Source organism: Sardina pilchardus, chromosome 23 (genome assembly GCF_963854185.1).
Source record: "Sardina pilchardus chromosome 23, fSarPil1.1, whole genome shotgun sequence".
Classification (NCBI taxonomy): Eukaryota; Metazoa; Chordata; class Actinopteri; order Clupeiformes; family Clupeidae; genus Sardina; species Sardina pilchardus.
The window spans coordinates 15,705,022-15,722,962 of record NC_085016.1 but is presented as its reverse complement, the minus strand read 5'-3'; the positions used below and the strand labels follow the sequence as shown (position 1 = coordinate 15,722,962).

At 40.6% G+C, this 17,941-nt stretch overlaps 2 protein-coding genes across 2 annotated transcripts; both read right to left on the bottom strand.

Moving 5' to 3' along the window:
* Positions 1 to 305: 305 nt before the first annotated feature.
* On the bottom strand, positions 306 to 4,405 carry hikeshi (heat shock protein nuclear import factor hikeshi). The gene is made up of 5 exons (XM_062528247.1): positions 4,010 to 4,405; positions 2,875 to 3,112; positions 2,607 to 2,755; positions 2,382 to 2,500; positions 306 to 506 (listed from the first exon to the last, which is right to left on the bottom strand). Exons 1-5 carry the CDS (start codon positions 4,037 to 4,039, stop codon positions 452 to 454), a joined length of 591 nt encoding a protein of 196 aa, XP_062384231.1. The 5' UTR covers positions 4,040 to 4,405; the 3' UTR covers positions 306 to 451.
* A 9,241-nt stretch (positions 4,406 to 13,646) lies between these two features.
* On the bottom strand, positions 13,647 to 15,927 carry LOC134071377 (uncharacterized). The gene is made up of 5 exons (XM_062528057.1): positions 15,885 to 15,927; positions 15,551 to 15,777; positions 15,263 to 15,434; positions 15,035 to 15,162; positions 13,647 to 14,371 (listed from the first exon to the last, which is right to left on the bottom strand). The coding sequence occupies exons 2-5, from the start codon at positions 15,650 to 15,652 to the stop codon at positions 14,054 to 14,056; spliced, it is 720 nt and encodes a 239-aa protein (XP_062384041.1). The 5' UTR covers positions 15,653 to 15,777; positions 15,885 to 15,927; the 3' UTR covers positions 13,647 to 14,053.
* Positions 15,928 to 17,941: the final 2,014 nt, after the last annotated feature.

Genomic DNA, 17,941 nt, shown 5'->3' with positions numbered 1-17,941 from the left:
CATATAGCCTACTGTAGACTACTCGTGGAGTGTCATCATACTGTCAAATTGTTACATGCTAGACTTTTGACCAATGAGTCATGGAATGTCAAAGGCAATAAATGGTGTGCTGTTGATTATATCACATTACAAGATGTGTCCCTCCTTCGGCATCATTCCCAACTTTGACTGAAGTCATGTAATCTGCACAAGCTATGAAACATAAATATTCTTGGTAAAATATGGTCCTAGGATTCCAGTAGTTTCACTCATTGGGCCCCCTAAAAATACCCTCTACTATTCAATAAGCATTCAACCAAGGAAAGAAGAGTGCTTCTGTTTAATGAAACCATCAATAGAAAAGGTACAATTTGTGATCAGACATAAGTACTCGTATAACATAAATGTTTTGTCTCTTGTCTCACAGAGAATTATGATGTGGTTGTGTGATCGTAGTGGTTGTTGCAATATTTCATGTCTTCCAGAAGTAGGGGTTCTGCTGCATTCGTCTCTGAAAATTTTCATACCTGTGACAAGAATAAAGACAGGTATGAATAAATACTCACAGACTCTCAAGTGTGACATGGAGCTACATCAACAAAATTCAACTGTGGGGTGAACTATTTATTCAGGAGATATAGAAATTAATTTATAGTAAGTTATAGTATGGCAATGCTATGCCCCTCTAGCCTGGGAATCCAGACCCACATCTAGAAAGATTGAGGGTCTGGCTATGAATAATGAAAATGCCCCAACTTGAGGGGCGGCACCAAGTATGCATTTGAAAACATCACAGCATGCAATTAACACTACGACCCATGTTTACCGACTGATTCCGGACTTCGTCCAAAATATTTCTTAAAATATTTTTTGCTGATGACACAAATTTGTTCACATCACACATTAACACACTTATCCTACGACATATAGTAAACTCTGAGTTAACCAAAGTGGACTCCTGGTTTAAATGTAACAAACTGTCATTGAATGTCAAATTTCATTTTATTCAAATCTAACAAAAAGTTTAAAGACATTGGTCACAGCCTGATTAAAACGAATGGGCAGGAAATAAAGAGTGCATGCCACTAAATTCCTAAGGGTCCATATTGACAACTCTCAACTTTAAATGTCATATCAACCATTTTGTACACAAACTGTCCAAGTGTGTTGGCTTGTTCTATAAGATCAGACATTTCCTTCCACTGTCTGCCCTTCTCACATTGTACAAAACTCTCTTTGAACATCACCTTAACTACTGTAATGTGGTATGGTGCAACACCTTCACCAGCCATCTTAAAAAGCTAGTATTCTTGCAAAAGAAAGTCATTATACGGGCCCTGTCCTGATCAAAGATAAATTCCCCCACCCACCCTCTATTTCAACGTTTTGAGTTACTAAGACTGGCTGAGCTAAATGATTATCATAATGCCTGTCTTATGTTTCAGACCAATTTTTCCCCTATTTGCTGCAAAAGATTGCCTTTTATTTGTTAGAAATACTTGTTTATTTATAATACATATAATTTGCTTCCCCTCAAGGTTGGATGTCCTACAGGGTCTTGGCGCAAGTATGTGCAAGCTATGAAAAGACAATTTTCGAGAACTTCTACAGGACTGAAACAAATAGTAGGCACTTGTTTCAGTCCTGTAGAAGTTCTCAAAAATGTCCTATCTGAATGAAGGAAAAAAAGACCAAAAAATATATTAAAGAAAGCAATCATGAGCCTTGATATAAACTATACAGTCATGCTAAAGTCATGTATCCACCACATTGAAACATCATCGCATCACAGTTGTAATGAATCTAGGCTATTTAGATACGAGATGCAATACTGTAGGTCTACACTTTTTTAGCTATTGTGCCCCAACTCTGTGGAATTCTCTTCCTTTGGAATTAAGGTTAGCTCAATCAACGTTCTCTTTTAAAAAGTGTCTTAAAACATATTTATTTTCGCAAGCCTTTGTTTGAGCTATGTTTTTTTTATTTTTGCCCCTCCGAATAGATTATTTTATGTGCTCTTGCTTAACTCTTTTAACAAGTGTGTTGTATGGATGTTCTCATCTTGGCAAAGTGTTTTATTTTTTTATTGAATTGTTCTTTTTCCAGTGCTGCTTTTATTCTTATTTTTAACCATTTTGTGTGTCCATATATACATGTGTGTGTCCATACATGTGTGTGTGTGTGTGTGTGTGTGTGTGTGTGTGTGTGTGTGTGTGTGTGTGTGTGTGTGTGTGTGTGTGTGTGTGTGTGTGTGTGTGTGCGCGTGCGTGTTCATATATGTATATTTTCCTTTTCATTCAAAGCACATTGAGTCTATGTATGCCATATGAAATGTGCTATATAAATAAAAATGTATTGATTGATTGATTGATACACTGGCAGGTGTATGTCATTGAATTTACCATTTCAGAATAGAACTTGCTGGAATAAACATCTCTGATGGGTTTGGTGTCATCTGAGCTTGAGTGATGGCAAAGGATGAAGTAAAATTATATAAACTTTCCAGCATCTTCTGGGTGAACTGTAAAAAAAAAAGAGAGAAACAAAATGACTCCTTCAGAATTTTGAAAGAACTAAATTTAAAAATAACTAAAACTCATGCTGATGAGTGTGTATCCAACATGGACCTGTGTGAAAGTGTCCAGGGTTGACACGGCTGAAGTGGCTGCTGGAGTTTGTTGGGCGAGCTGGTCCAGAGTCTCTACTGACACCCCAACCTGCGCTACCGATGGTGCCTGCGCTGGCATCACCCCGAAAGGATGGACTCCACCTTCGCCTGGAGGGCAAAGTTAAGTTTGACGACCACAATGAATATCAACATTTTTTTTTTTTTTTTTCCTACAAATCACTTAATATTTAAAATGTTCCACACCAAATCTCCATGACTGGACTCACCCGCTTTTAAACCTGATATTTTGAATATGGCACTGGGCTTCTCGTTTGTTATGAAACCTAGAAGCTGCCACACCTGCCCGCAGTTTGGGTCAGGGAAAGAGAAGTACACGGCACCACCCATGCCTGCGGGAAAAGGCACTGTACCCAGCATGAAGACTACAACATGGTTGACGCTTTCAAAATCAGGTAGGTTGAAAATAAACTTGTCGTTGGCGACTTGTTGGGCATCTGTTTGGACCTAAGGGATAAAACGGTTGAACAGTTAGAAAGATCACAAGAAAGCCAGAGCTGCGACATCAATTCACAAACAATTCATTTGCGTGATCACACCAGTAAAAACAAGTACATAACATGACAACGTCTCCACTTCAGACTCTCTAAGCTACCATGTGAGGGAGTAGGCCTATGGTGTTGAAAGCTGAACTATAAACAATAAAAAGTAGGCTAGTCTCATAGTCCCTTTTCCCACTGTCAATATGTGTGGTACACAGAATGTGAGAGATGGCATTACATTTGCAGTAGACATTAGGACAGTTGATAAGCCGACCGTATCAGTATTGGGGATGGAGGAGCGGATTTCTTTTTTTCTTTTTTAAATATTGCATAAGGAGTTCGACCCATCATCAGCCAGACAAGAGTCAGTAGCAGGGTCAGTAGGTCTGAGGTGATGAACTGTTCCATATTCTGATTGGGCAAGCTGTAGGCCTGCATGGCAAATCTAGGGATAGCTTCTACAGATACGCACTAAAGGAGTACTCCGGCGATTTCTCACATAGGCCTACTGTAACTTCGTTTCTTGAGGTCACCGAGTAGCCTACTGTCGGTACGAGAGAGAAAAAAATGAAAACAATCGGTTTTCCCTAGCTCGAGATGCTGCAGCCATGCAGCCTCTTCACTAACTGGGGGCATGTTCGTGAGCGCCCATGTTCCTGCAATGTCTCCGATTAACCCACAACTGGCAGCTGGAATTTTAACTGGTAGGCCTAGTTCCTTTTAGAAATCGCGAACATGAGCTTTGGCCTAGTTCTTGTTAACTGTCAACTTGCGCAATACTGTTTACGTTAGCATGCATGGTAGGCCTACACGTCAAGCTGTCATTGCCACAACAGATCAACACATGTCTTTGAGCACTTACCAGCCTGCCTGCAACGAGACATCCGAACATTCTGTCTGTAAGGGGGGGTAAATTAACTTAATGCCAAGATGTGCCACTGTAAGCCAAGTTAAACAAATGACGTTATAGGTCGCTTCAACCACAATTTATACTGTATACGGCCAGAGATCCATCGTCTCGCCATAGTCACTAGCCTAGGCTACAGCGTTATCAAAAAATGCTCCATGTTTTCTTTAAATGGTAGGCCTACATAGAACTGGAGAGTTGCGAATTGTGAGTCCCTTCACATGCAAAGACAGTTAGTCCTTAAAACAACAGAGGACTATTTAAAATATCGCTGGTTGCGTTCAGTTTGCCAATGCTTGGAAAGTTCTAGCGAGACTCTTCTTCTGTTTTTGTTTTTCGCCTGGCAGTTTGCAAAGCATGTGCATTACCGCCATCGTCTGGACTGAGGTGAGCAGGATTCTTATTTTTAGCAGGAGGTGAGCAGGATTCTTATTTTTAATTCGCAGTTTGCTGTGCTTCCATTGGGACGGTACATCTTTAATAGGCTACAACAAAATAAACAAACAATCAGTCTTTGAGCCAGAGGGGTTTGTCGGTAGGCTACCATAGTGATTCAAGAGAATAATGGTTTATATCTAATTTAAAAATGTGTAAGCGCATAAGACACAGCTGTGTTCAAATTGCTACAACGACATTCTGTGATGAAGACTTCATTAAGTTTTGAACAATTTTAATTTAAGGCATTAAGATCAATTTAAAAAAGATGATTTTAGATTCCTCTTTATAGTTAACTTTAGCATGTGTTGCAATACATGCACTGTATATTCGTACAATTTATCTCATATTGTCAGTTACCAAAACTGCATTCATATATTTGTTTTACTCAATAAATACATAGGGCTATTTTTGTGTTCCTCATTGAAGAGGTTTGGGCCTGTGAGTATATCCTTGCTGTCTCTCTGATTCATAATTGCCAATCGACATTATAACCACTGCCTTCTTGATAGGTCCTGAAACATCCTGTGAGTCTGGCCCAATTTTCCAATCTGTCCACCAGTATTTTTCTATCAACAATATCAAAGACCACACTAAGATCAAGCATTTAGTTGACAGTTTACAGTACTCTATTTGAGTCTGTTTTGACCAGCTCATTACAGAAAACAGAAATGTTTAAAGTCTAGGTCCATCACATTCACATTAAGACTACTGAGACCCCTGCTGAGAACCAAATCCAATGAATGACCTCAGACTGGTTGTATTCACGTGACAACTTTCTATAATCCTCAACAAAACTAATGATTAAAAAAACAGGAAACCAGTCAGATATTAAGCTTCATTAGTTTCATTTTTAATTTAAATACGGGAGGCAAAAATGCCGTCCCTGTATCTGTATCTTAGATTTCCCCGAGAAAAAAGCCCCACTGCTCCAGCAGCTGCATGCCATTTGCACAGCGCCTACTCCTACCACAAGAGGGCGCTCTTGCACAGCGCCTACTCCTACCACAAGAGGTCAGTCTTGACCTTTGCAGCAGCAGCAGCAGCAGAGTCTGGAGAAGGCAGACGCTATGCGGGATTTTAATGATGGCCTCCTGGTCTTCTCTGTGGCAACAGAAGACTCATCCTCCACTGTAATACAAAGCACTTAACATGAAATACACAAGTCAGAATCTTAATGAACAATCACACTGAATAATGTTGTACTCTTCTTACCTGATGCTGCAGCTACTGAGCTCTGTACAGGAAAGAGATTGAAAAAATGTGTTTGTTTTTTTTTATCATGAAAATACAGCCCTCAATAATGCAGTATGTTAAACTAAACACAACGTGACATTACTTACTTTAACTCTCCTCTGGATCGTGAAAATCCTGAGTCTTCTCTGCTTGGTCCCACCTTTTGTGGACTCCAGATCCGCAGAGTCCTGAAAGATGAACAACGGAGAAAGCAATTCTTTATTGCTATACGGTTACCAGAACACAAGAAGTTTAATTCAAGACAAAAACACCTTCCTATTTATAGTGCCAAGCAAAAGTCTCTTCCATGACTTGTCTCTACCCAACTACTATAATAGAATGAGCAGCACTACTGATCACACAGGCCCAGAACTTTTTGCAAGGAGAGATGTATCAAGCAATAATCTACCTTTGTCAAGAATGACTCTGGCACACAGATAACTAAGAAAATTGAACTCTTCTGTTGACAGGTTGATACTCAGAGTATTGTAATGTTGCCGTGGTTTTGTATTGGTTTACTTTAACAGTCAGACATACACCACCAGGTTTACTTTTATTTCTTAAAGGTGAATGACCCTAGGTTTACCTCGTTGGAGCTTGCATCAGTCGTTATACTGCTGCAGCTGCTGGATCTGCTGCTGCCAGTGCTGTCACTGATGCTGGATCTGCTGCTGCTTCTGCTGTCACTGATGCTGCAGGCGTCCACTGTTTCAGTGACTCCGTTGTCCACCAGAGCAGTGTGTCCACCAGACATCTGAGACTGGACGCTGTTCTCAGACAGATGACGAGAGGAGACTGACGTGTCTTCGCCTGTCTCGTTCTCAGAGTCAGTGTCTGTGTTCTGCCTTACTGCTTTAGCAAGCAGCATTAATGGTGGTAAGTCTGTAAGAGCAGGCAATGCAAATGTTTTAGATACATATTTTATACTGTTGTTGTAAATAGCAAACTATTTAAATGTAAATGTAAAATGTAAAAATGCTAATGTTCCTTGATGAAGTCACTTAAGAATCATAAACATAAACAAACATTCTGGATTTACAAAATAACATGATTGTATAGTCATGAAGATAACAAACAATCCCAATCACACCTCTGGGTATCATATCTGTAGCGTCAGATAGAAACTTCATCACTGCTTTTGAGATGGCACCGACGAGCAGCTTCCTGACAGTGTCTCTCTCTGGCAAACACATCTGTGGTAACAGTCAAGATTTATTGGACAGTAGTGGAATACAGTGGAAGTGGAAGATCTTTTAAAACTGTGTTTAAGTTGCTAGGTGTATGAATACAAACAGAACAGTTTTTTTATGATGTAGTAATTTGATATATAGGCTGTGTGTGTGTGTGTGGGGGGGGGCGTACCTGTGGAGAAAATGGTATCTCCGCTGCTTCCATCCGTGCCGTGGAGGTATGATATAGCTGCACACCATTCAAAACATTCATCAGTCTCTCCAGCAGTGCTCTGGTAGACTCTAGAATGAAGTGCTTGAAGATAAATGTGTCCTCCAATTGAAAGAATCTCTGGATCCTGCGTTGCCTGAGTAAGATGGATCTTCTCATGTCAATGACTATCTCTGAGGTGGACTGTATCAGGCTTGTGAACGTTGCGGTCACGGCAGGAAGGTGCCTGTGGCGTCTGACAAACTCACTGACATCCTGGCATCCTTCATAAAACCCTCCGCTCCAAGCGGCATACTCAGGCACCAATGAATTCAGGAGCCAGGTTGCGATTGCGACAACAGATTTGCCTGCTTGGCCAATGATTTGTCTCTCTTCTGACTGCCTGAGCATTTGGGAGAAAAATCTGCTCAGGTCATCAAGATTGTCAACATCCGGCACGGGGCTCTCCACATCGTTGATCATAATCCTCCTGCGCCTGGCGTTGGTGCCTGCTTCTCCTGCATCGTGGGAATCACTGATCTCCGCACTGCCAGCTGTGGCCATCACCAGCACTCCAAAGTGGCAGTTGGCAGCAGAGTCTCTCAGTCTCGTCTCCGTCTCCCTGCACGCCATCAGGGCAGGCGTCATGATGTCCAGCGTGAGGAAGGACACGTACCTGATGATCTTCGCCAAGACCCAGTTCAGGTCCTCCTCAGAGAACTAGAGCCAGATCAGAAAAATCATAGATTGTTTGACACACACACCGGACATTTGCACATGCGTGTATACATGCAGAATGTAGAACTGAGATATTTTAACAAGATTTTGGTAGTACTATAACTTTTCAAGATGTTCTCCTCTCAAATTTTCAAATATCACAAGAATTGTCATAAACAAAGTCACTCAAAGCCGACGTTAAAAGGCAAACTTATAGAGGCAGATGTACTTCAACAGTGAAAGCTGCTCTGATCATCTGTAATTCGCTGAAATAAAAAGAGAATAAGCTTAACACACACACACACACACTTGGACACTGATAGTGACAGATAAATTAGTGATTTCAAGGTCTTGCCATCATTCTACAGATGACTTACTCAGGAGTAAACCGGTGGGTGAGACGTGGGACACGGATAGTGCAGATGTCCACATCTAGAACTCGGTCAAAATGTCTACACACGACCTCCTGGCGAAAAAAAAGTAATAATTTTGTCTCATTGTGTGAAATTACAATTACCTGATTGTAGATTAATGGCCAATGGCCATTACATTTGGTCAGTCACTTAAACCTATGCAATATTTGTACAGAATCTGGATGTTTAGGATCAGTAGGAATAGAGACAATTTCAAATAGGCTATTTATAGTTTCCACTCTCATAATAGACATACCCCAAGGTCTGGAGGTCCCCTGTTTCTTCTTCCTGAATTATTCGCCATCACTTACAAACAAAGAATTACACTGAAATGCATGCACTTTAGTAACTGCAGAACACTTTGTATGTAGCCTACTACACGTTAGGCCTACGTCACCAAGCTGGAAAGGTGATGTCATAAAGACCACCTCACATTCACATTATGATGGGCTATGGGCAGAACCCCGTTGTTCAGAGCCTGTTAGTTAGTGCATTGCTTTGGGTGGCACAAATGAAAACTGCGGTATCTTCGTAAAACATGTTGTCCACAATATAAACTCTTTGGTAGTTTATTCGTAGTCTTTGTACACACACGAACACGTCAGACTAAACACTGCTTCCGAACTCTATTCTATCTTAGATTGGAGCGCCATCTACTGGCGCGAAGAAACTAAAGAGCAGTGAAGGCGGATGAGAGTAGAAAACTCTCATCCGGGGGCAGTGAGATGAGCGCTTATTCAATGTGTGTGGGTCTGCGCAAGTAAACTGAACCACTGCAGATAACGTGGATAGAAGCAACAAACAACGTTATTTAAAACCTTATCGAAGCGGACCGGGCCAAATGAATGTCGTGGCAAATAACCTGATGACACCTTTTAAAACATTTATTTCGCTCTCGTTGGTGTGAACGCAAAACATGGGCTGTTGCTCAAACAAATGAATGAGGGCAATTAACTGCATCTCCGTTCACCAAAAGTATGTTTTTGCTAATCTGTTCACGCAAAATATAATCTCTGAAAGGTTCTCTCCAGTAACGTGCTATATTTCTCCATGTGTACAGTCAAGCAGTGAATTGAGTTTAGGCAATTAGGCCTAGTTCACGTCACTTGAGTCAGACAGAAGACTGTCGGTGCTTTCTCTGTTAGTAGCCTAGTAGTAGGGGAGATTATGTGAAAAATCGTTACGCGGCGGATAGAAGCATGAAATTTGGTAGATATGTTCCTTGGGTGATCCTAAGACATCCTAGAAGGGGTGCCCAAAAATATCTCAAACAGGAAGTGAGATTTTGGAGAAATTCAAAATGGCCGCCAATACAATTGATAGCTGATTCAAAAACTACCTATACAACCTCCTAAAAGCTTGAAATTTGGTGTATATGTTCATTGGGTGATCCTAAGTCATCCTGGAAGATCTCACCAAAATTCTCGAACAGGAAGTGAGGTTTTTGAAATAAACTAAAAAATACTGCGCTTCCTGCCACAAAATTGGCAGCTACTTCAAAGACTGCCTAAACAACCTCTAAAAAGCTTGAAATTTGGTATACATGTTCCTTGGGTGATCCTAAGACATCCCAGAAGGGGTGCCCAAAAATATCTCAAACAGGAAGTGAGATTTTGGAGAAATTAAAAATGGCCGCCAATACAATTGAAAGCTGATTCAAAAACTACCTATACAACCTCCTAAAAGCTTGAAATTTGGTGTATATGTTCATTGGGTGATCCTAAGTCATCCTGGAAGATTTCACCAAAATTCTCAAACAGGAAGTGAGGTTTTTGAAAAAAACTAAAAAATACTACGCTTCCTGCCACAAAATTGGCAGCTAATTGAAAGACTGCCTAAACAACCTCTAAAAAGCTTGAAATTTGGTATACATGTTCCTTGGGTGATCCTAAGACATCCCAGTAGGAGTGCCCAAAAATATCTCAAACAGGAAGTGAGATTTTGAAGAAATTAAAAATGGCCGCCAATACAATTGATAGCTGATTCAAAAACTATTGGAAAAGGCTGTACTGCCCGCCACAAAATTGGCAGCTAGTTCAAAGACCATATTAACAACCCCTAAAAAGCCTGAAAGTTGGTATATGTTCATTGGGTGATCCTAAGACATCCTAGAAGGAGTGTCCAATATGTCTCTAACAGGAAGTGAGTTTTTAAAGAAATTGAAAAAGGCAGTGCTGCTCGCCACAAAATTGTCAGCTATTTCAAATGCCACCTAATTAACCTCTAATAAACTTGAAATTTGGTGTTCCTTGGGTGATCCTAAAGGCTCTTCTCATTCATCTTTTTATATCATCCCTTCCTTCCTTCCTAGTTAAAGAATGATGGGGCAGCAACAATGGAATAGTCTATCTAGTGTTCTTTATAGATCGGTGGGAACAAGCCGGAGAACCGAGGAAGGAAGGCGGATATGATAAAAAGACGAAATAACCCTAAGACATCCTAGAAGGGGTGCCCAAAACTATCTCTAACAGGTAGTGAATTTTTAAAGAAATTGAAAAAGGTTGCGCTAAGGTCGTGCCCGCCACATAATTGGCAGCTAATTCAAAGACCATCTAAACAACCTCTAAAAAGCTTGAAATTGGGTATGTTCCTTGGGTGATCCTAAGACATCCTAGAAGGAATGCCCCAAATATCTTGGGCTATCTAGGGTAAGAAGAACTGTCTTAAAAGAAAATAAATTATGAAAAGAAATACACTATGGCTACCTAAGGATACTGTAAACACAGAGAAGCACCTCAGGCAGATCTCATAAAATCATAAAATGATGCACACATGTCCCCTGTAACTTTGTAAGATTACAGTAGTACATTAGTCATAGCCTACATACTGCATATTTTCATCTATCCACATGCTCCAGCACATTGGCATAATGCTGTGCAAGGCAACCCAGCATCCTGGCATCAGCACTCGGCAGAGAGGCTCAGCTTTGCTGTCACATTAAGAAGTTCTCTACATACTTTCGCTGCCTCTGGTAAAAGTGTCCATAAAGGTGTCCAAGAATCATCTAATTTAGTCCATCCATATTTTTCAGGAGAAAGCACTGACTGGATAGCTTGCAGACCTTTGGACCAAATGTTAGCTTGGTACAGTACACTGCACTATTTGAATGCTGGATCAGTGCAGCCTGTGTGGTAGGGGTATTTTCCATTGAGAGACATTTTTGAGAAAACAAATCCTTCCTGAGATCATTGAATTTTTCAAGATTGGTTGTCTTATCGTAAAGAACACAAGTGTACCTCTCCAGCAATGCAAATATATTTGTTTCCTGGCTAAGTAATTGAAAAAGATTTAATGTCATAGCAGTGAAGGCACCTGTTACTTCTGGAGATTATTTCCATGCAGCCCATGCTGACTTTTTGCCCTAAAGGTTGTATCACAACCTGAAAAAGAGAGAAAACCTGGGAGAGCCGAACTTGCTCTTTTCCTCAAGGTTTTGAAAACACTATTGATGTGTATTTCCTGAAAGTTTTGCCCTATACCAAAAGCAACCTAAGTACTGTACACTAATTGCCAAAAGTGTTTGGTCACCTGCCTTGACTCACATATTTCAGTCACATCCCATTCTTAATCCATAGGGTTTAATATGATGTCGGTCCACCCTCTGCAGCTATAACAGCTTCAGGGAAGACTTTCCACAGTGTGTTTATCGGATTTTTTTTTACCATTCTTTCATAAGCACATTTGTGAGGTCACACACTGATGTTGGATGAGTAGACCGCCTCTCAGTCCATCTAATGCATCCCAAAGGTGTTCTATTGGGTTGAGGTCAGGACCCTGTGCAGGCCAGTCAAGTTCATCCACACCAATCTCTGTCATCAATGCCTTTATGGACCTTGCTTTGTACACTGGTGCACAGGGCTTGGTCCCTTAGTTCAAGTGAAAGGAACTTTGAATGCTTCAGCATTTAACCAAGTGATTTTAGAATGTTTCATGCTCCCACCTTTGTGGGAAGTTTGGGGATGGCCCCTTTTGGGACAGTACTAACCATCAAAAGTGAGCACTACGTCAGTAAGTGCACATTAGCAGTGTACTGACGGAAGTAAGTGTAATGAGACACAGCCTTACTCAATGTACATTTTACACACCTTATTAGCTGGCTACCATTACTGTAGTACAAATCTAAATTTCATAGTTCCTATAACATTATGCCCGAAAGAATACGACAATACCCCCCAGGAAGATCCAAAGGGCACAAATACGCAAAAAAAGACCCCAAGTGATCACAGGGACACAATTAGCCTAGGAATCTTTGTTTGCCCAGCTTTAACTCAACCCAGCTGGTGGGTCTACATTGGCTAATGCTAATGCTAACGCTAGCATAACATGAGTTGTGTTCCTATTTAGGGCTAGATCTCTGCTCATGTGGACAATTAAACAATAAGCTGTCTTTTGAAAATGATTAAGTGATTCTCCCAAAAGTTTTTAAGAATATTAATGTTATGCATAAATGAATAATTAACTACTCAGGTGAGGATTCACTGGGGGAGTCATGCCATTCTGACTGTTTTAAGCCTGTTTTTTTCCACTTTAAAGTTGTATAATAGACATGTAAGATTGTTTACATGGGTTATCTTGCATATATTATTTGTTAACCATCTCTATATATTAAATGTGAAATGATAAAGTAGCAGAATAAATCAAGATGCCCAAACTATGCAATGTTTTATTATCCTAAGGCCGTTTCTGGCAGCCATCTTGGATTTTCCCTTAAAAAATGACCTTAATGAACCAGAAATTTGGGGCACCCCTTCTGATATGATGAGATACATCATAAAGAGTGTCTGTACCAATTTTGGTGCTTCTATCCGACGCGTAACGATTAGGCCCTTTTTTGTTGATAATCCCCCCTACTATAGCCTATGTTTGTCCCTTTGAAAACTGGGGGGGTGCACAGTAAAAAACATAGTGTAAATTTTACTCTTAAAGAGTTGAATTTAACTCTGTGTCAGATAACATGTGGTCCCACCCTAAATTAGTGTAAAATTTACTCTGTAGCCAGTGTAAGATTTTCAGAGTTAATTTTACTCTATTTTGTGTCAAAATTAACAATGAAATGTGTAAAAGCATTTAACACTGTGATCTGTTTACACTGTTAGAGTAAAATTATTTCACTACATAGAGTAGTTTCCACTCTAAATAGGCTATTCTTAAAATACACTATATAGTGTATATTTACTTAATTTCATTTTATTTGCAATGAAATAGCAATGTTTTTAACTGCTATAATATAAGACAACACACACCATCAGGTTCTGTAGCACCATTTATTTCCTGATAACTCCTCAGAGATAAAAATATGGGACAACGTACATAGTGGTGTCATTCTCTCCACATTCTTGCATGTTTCAGTTTCTGTTAGATCACGAAATACACCTTGGATGACTGACTTTTGCATACTCTATTTTCTGCACAATATCCTCCATAGAGGTCACAAAAGAATTACCAGTAGACTGGGCTACACCTGCTGCCTTTAAATCTGAAATGAGAGGCACAACTATGTTCTGACGTTAATGCTGGCTCTGACTCAAGCTCAGCCTCACATGGCTCTTCTGTGGGATTAACATTACTACCATCAAGAACACTATGACAATGTGGTGGTTCAGCTTCAACAATAACATTCACATAACACTTACTCAGATGCTTCCTAAGACCATAAAAACTATTGAAAAAACGTGAGCGTCCCACTAGGCCACATTGAAGATGAAGAGTCCTTCCCGTACAGAGTCCATGTATTATTTTGAGGTGCTTTACTAGACTGTTTGCTTCACCAAGGACATTGCTGCAAAGAAAGCACCTCATTGTTTAATTTCAAGAGTGCCTAATGCACCATTCTTGCTCGCAACTCTGCAATTCTTGGCGTTTCCTTAGTTTTCCCCACGTCAATGTTGAAAATGGAAGTTTGCAGAAAAGTGAAAAAGTTGTTCAAGACAGGACTGTAAGATGTACCAAACACATAGTGGGCCTTGAAGAGCTCATCCAGGGTTCCGACTGAGGTGGTGGCTTGGCAGGGAAGTGTGTGCTTGTCGATGGCAATGAAGAAAGAGTGAATGCTGCTTTTTATGGGTCCCTGAGCAAGGAGGTAGGGCTGCCTGCTTTGAGCGATGTTGTCCAGATGCTGCTGCACGCTTGTTCCCGTCTATAACAAAACACATTCAACAACACTATTTATTAGATCAATATTATGAGATCACTCCAATCTCTAAACAATTTAAGGATTCAAGAATTGTATGTCACATGCATAGAATTGCCTGCGTAAAACACATGCAGTGAAATTGTAAGGTTCTCCAGAAGAGAGAAAGGTTCAAATGGAAGAGTGCTGTGTGTGGGATAGGTGCTTGTAGTAGTATGCGGTGTATAACGTTGGTGTGTAGGAGGGTGTGTGTGTGTGTCGTAGAAAGTGGAGTGATGACAGAAATGAGAGATAAAATGATACAATGATGTTTGAGGGGATGCACGGCTGCAGTGTGTGTGTTTTGGGGGGGGGGGGGGTGAGTGTAGGGTAGTGGAGTGTGGGTAGTGGAGTGTGGGTGGGGTAGAGTTGGGGTGTGTGTGTGTGTGTGATAGTAAAATTATGTTTGAGGGGGGTGTGGTGTTGATGGCTGGGTGTGGGTGGGGGCTAGTGGAATGATTGAGGGTATGTGGTGAGGGTTGGAATGATGTCTGAGGGTGTGTGGTGTTGTTAGCAGGGGGTGGGTGGGTAGTGGAGTGATGTTTGAGGGTGTGTGTTTGGAGTGTGAGGTGTTGTTGGCAGGGGTGGGTGGTGGTGGGAGGGATGAGGTTTGATAAATGTCTAGTGTACCTTTAGGAATTTGATGAGGTGATCAACTGCATTAGATGCTGATATCCTCCCTGGCCTCTTTCGTCCCTGTGCAGATGGTGGTAGCAGATGTAGCAGCAGTATGATGGTAGACATGTCACTGTCCCAGCCTAGAGGCCAACCAGTATCAGGTTAACATTATGCCTTAATTTTCCACCATCCTCAATATACTGTATTAAGCAACATGCTTCTCCACATTCAAAGACTTACCATTTTCAACTTCAGTAGTTGTCTCAGCGTTGCGCATCAAATCAAGAAGGTCTGTAGAGGGGACCAGTCCATGGCTTTCCTTAATGACTCCTGCTTTGAAAGTGGTAGGCCACCTCTCCAGGAACTTGTTGGCAGTCTGCTCACCAAACATCAGTCTAAAATCTTGTTCTATCTGTAGTTTGAAAAAGAAAACAAGAAGAAAAGGAGGACAACCTGAGTTAGTACCTTGTGCTACATTTTACAAAATTCAATACATTATACAGTATTCAATGAATGTAGATGCCATACCAGTCCTGGTGTGTCTAGGAACCGTGGAAATACTGAGAAGACCTCTGCTGATTTGTCATCATCATTGACCATGGCGTGGCGGTATATGAAAGTGACTTTCATCTTTTCACGGATGGTCTCCTCATCAGCAGTGTGTCTCAACAAAGCGATAGCGCATTCCACTTCCTCGTCAGTCAGGACTTTGTCGGCAGTAAAGGGTCTAGTACGCCCATGGCCTGGCCCACCCACTTTAGAACAAGACAATTTTGTTGTTGCTGTTTATAACTACACAGTTTTATATTATCCTTTAAACACATTTCACAGGTAGATAATTCCACCTCATGATAAATATTACCTTTAAGAGATTTACTAACTGCTGGACCTCTTTCCTCAGCAGCTTTTCGTTTAATTGTCTTCAACCGCCATGCAATGTAGCCTGAACCACTTTCTGGATCGTAGTAATGTTCCTATGTATAATGTATGCACAGTGTGATACATTCATATGATCTCTGAGCTTTGGATAAAGGCATCTATTAAATGCATAAATGTAAATGCATATCTCAGCAGTTCGAAGGGAAAATATATTTTAAAACCTTTACTCACATAGCCATTCTGTGAATATGGGTCTTCAAGATATGGAAACAGAGCGACAATCCCCTGTGCATACATCACTTTTACACTCCGGGGCGGAGATGTCCTGGTGTATTCAATAATCAACATTCATAGACAGCACTGAACAACATACCTAAACAATAATTGCAATGTTTAAACAATGTCTCATGATAAAATAATTGATCCATACATACCCATGTGTTTCCGTCATCTCTGCAGTAAGTACAGTATGTTGATGAACTGTCTTCTGGTTGAATCTGAAATTGATTTTGTTTTCGCATACTCCGCCATGATACGGTCACCTCCAGGCTTTGTCGTCAAGATTTTTTCAATCAGCTAAGAGATAAAATGTGCAGTATTGTATTTTGAAAAATACTTGGAAATATCAAAACAAATACAATGCACCTCAAATTAAACATGTGAATCAAACTCCCCACACACACACAACTCACAGCTTTTGCTTCGTAGTTGATGCGGCAAGGCCTTTTAGGTTGACTTCCTTCGGCTGCAACTGGCTCCTCAGCTGGGTCACACAACGAGAAGTTGAGGATCACTGTGTCGTCAGATGCAATAGAGCATGGAGATGACGTGGACTGAGGGTTACCTGAGCATTGGGAAATAAGAACACAATTACATAGTTCAACACTTCAACTTCAACGATGTGTGTGTAGTGTTATGCAGGTAGACAGCAATTACCAGGTGCTTCATTGGCCAATGAAACCAGGAAAGGTCCATGGAACCCTTTTACGATCTCCTCAAAAACCTCACAGTCCACCTCTGTGTTAGACGGGTCATAAACCTTGATGTCCAACCGTCTGTCTTCAGCGATGTTAAATTTTAGACTCACTAGAGTAAAAGAAAGAAACAGAGCACAAAATGTTCTGATGAGAAATAATTGCAACATGCCACCACTTGACTAGGCTACTTTCAATCCAAATTTAGCGACTTACCTTCTCTAAAGAAATCACCGAATGTTAGTTCAGGCAGCTTGATGTACTTCTGCACTCCTCCAAAGGACACACGCAGCATTTTCTGTTAAATTTAAATTTAAGGAAGGTTGAATAACTGTTAATATCCATCAAAATATTCTCTAGAATCAGAGCAAAGTCATTAGAAAACGCTAACGGTCTAATAAACACGCACAGACTTATGACAATAGGTTAATTTACAGGGTGCTATAAACTTGTTAGCTGAGATTATAACCTCCTATCTTTCTAATGACGCCATTCAGCAATAATTTGTTGAAATTACTCTCAATGTCTGGTTTCAGACAGGCACAAATTAAGCACGAGAACATAACATCTTGCAAATTATTTCAATTTGGGCAGAAACCACGTTGTCAAGCTAACTTGCTAGCAGCTAACATTTTGGTAGCTACGTTAACCCAACGTCACCCACCCGGCCGAACAACTTCCATTATCACTAACCCATACATTGCACGGTATTAAGTAAATAAAGTCTGAAATGTGTCATTTAAAATAATTTCGTCATCAACGGTATTTCTTCTAAGTTCTTGACGTGGTGTTGCAGTCGAATGCATCTGAACTTGAAGTCAGTGCATATTGGTTAGCTAACTACATCTATGCATGGCTAACTTAACGATTAGCTAACTACGTCTATGCATGGCTAAATTAACTTCATACGCCTGGTACCATCGTCAATGTATTGCAAAAAGTTAGTCGTCAGTGGAAACATATCTAGCTAGATGGTGAAAACCTACAAATGTTCAAACAAACTTACCACCGACGATAGGTCTAGTGGGGGAGAGACGATTTCCAAGCAACGTGCCAGCCCGGCCAG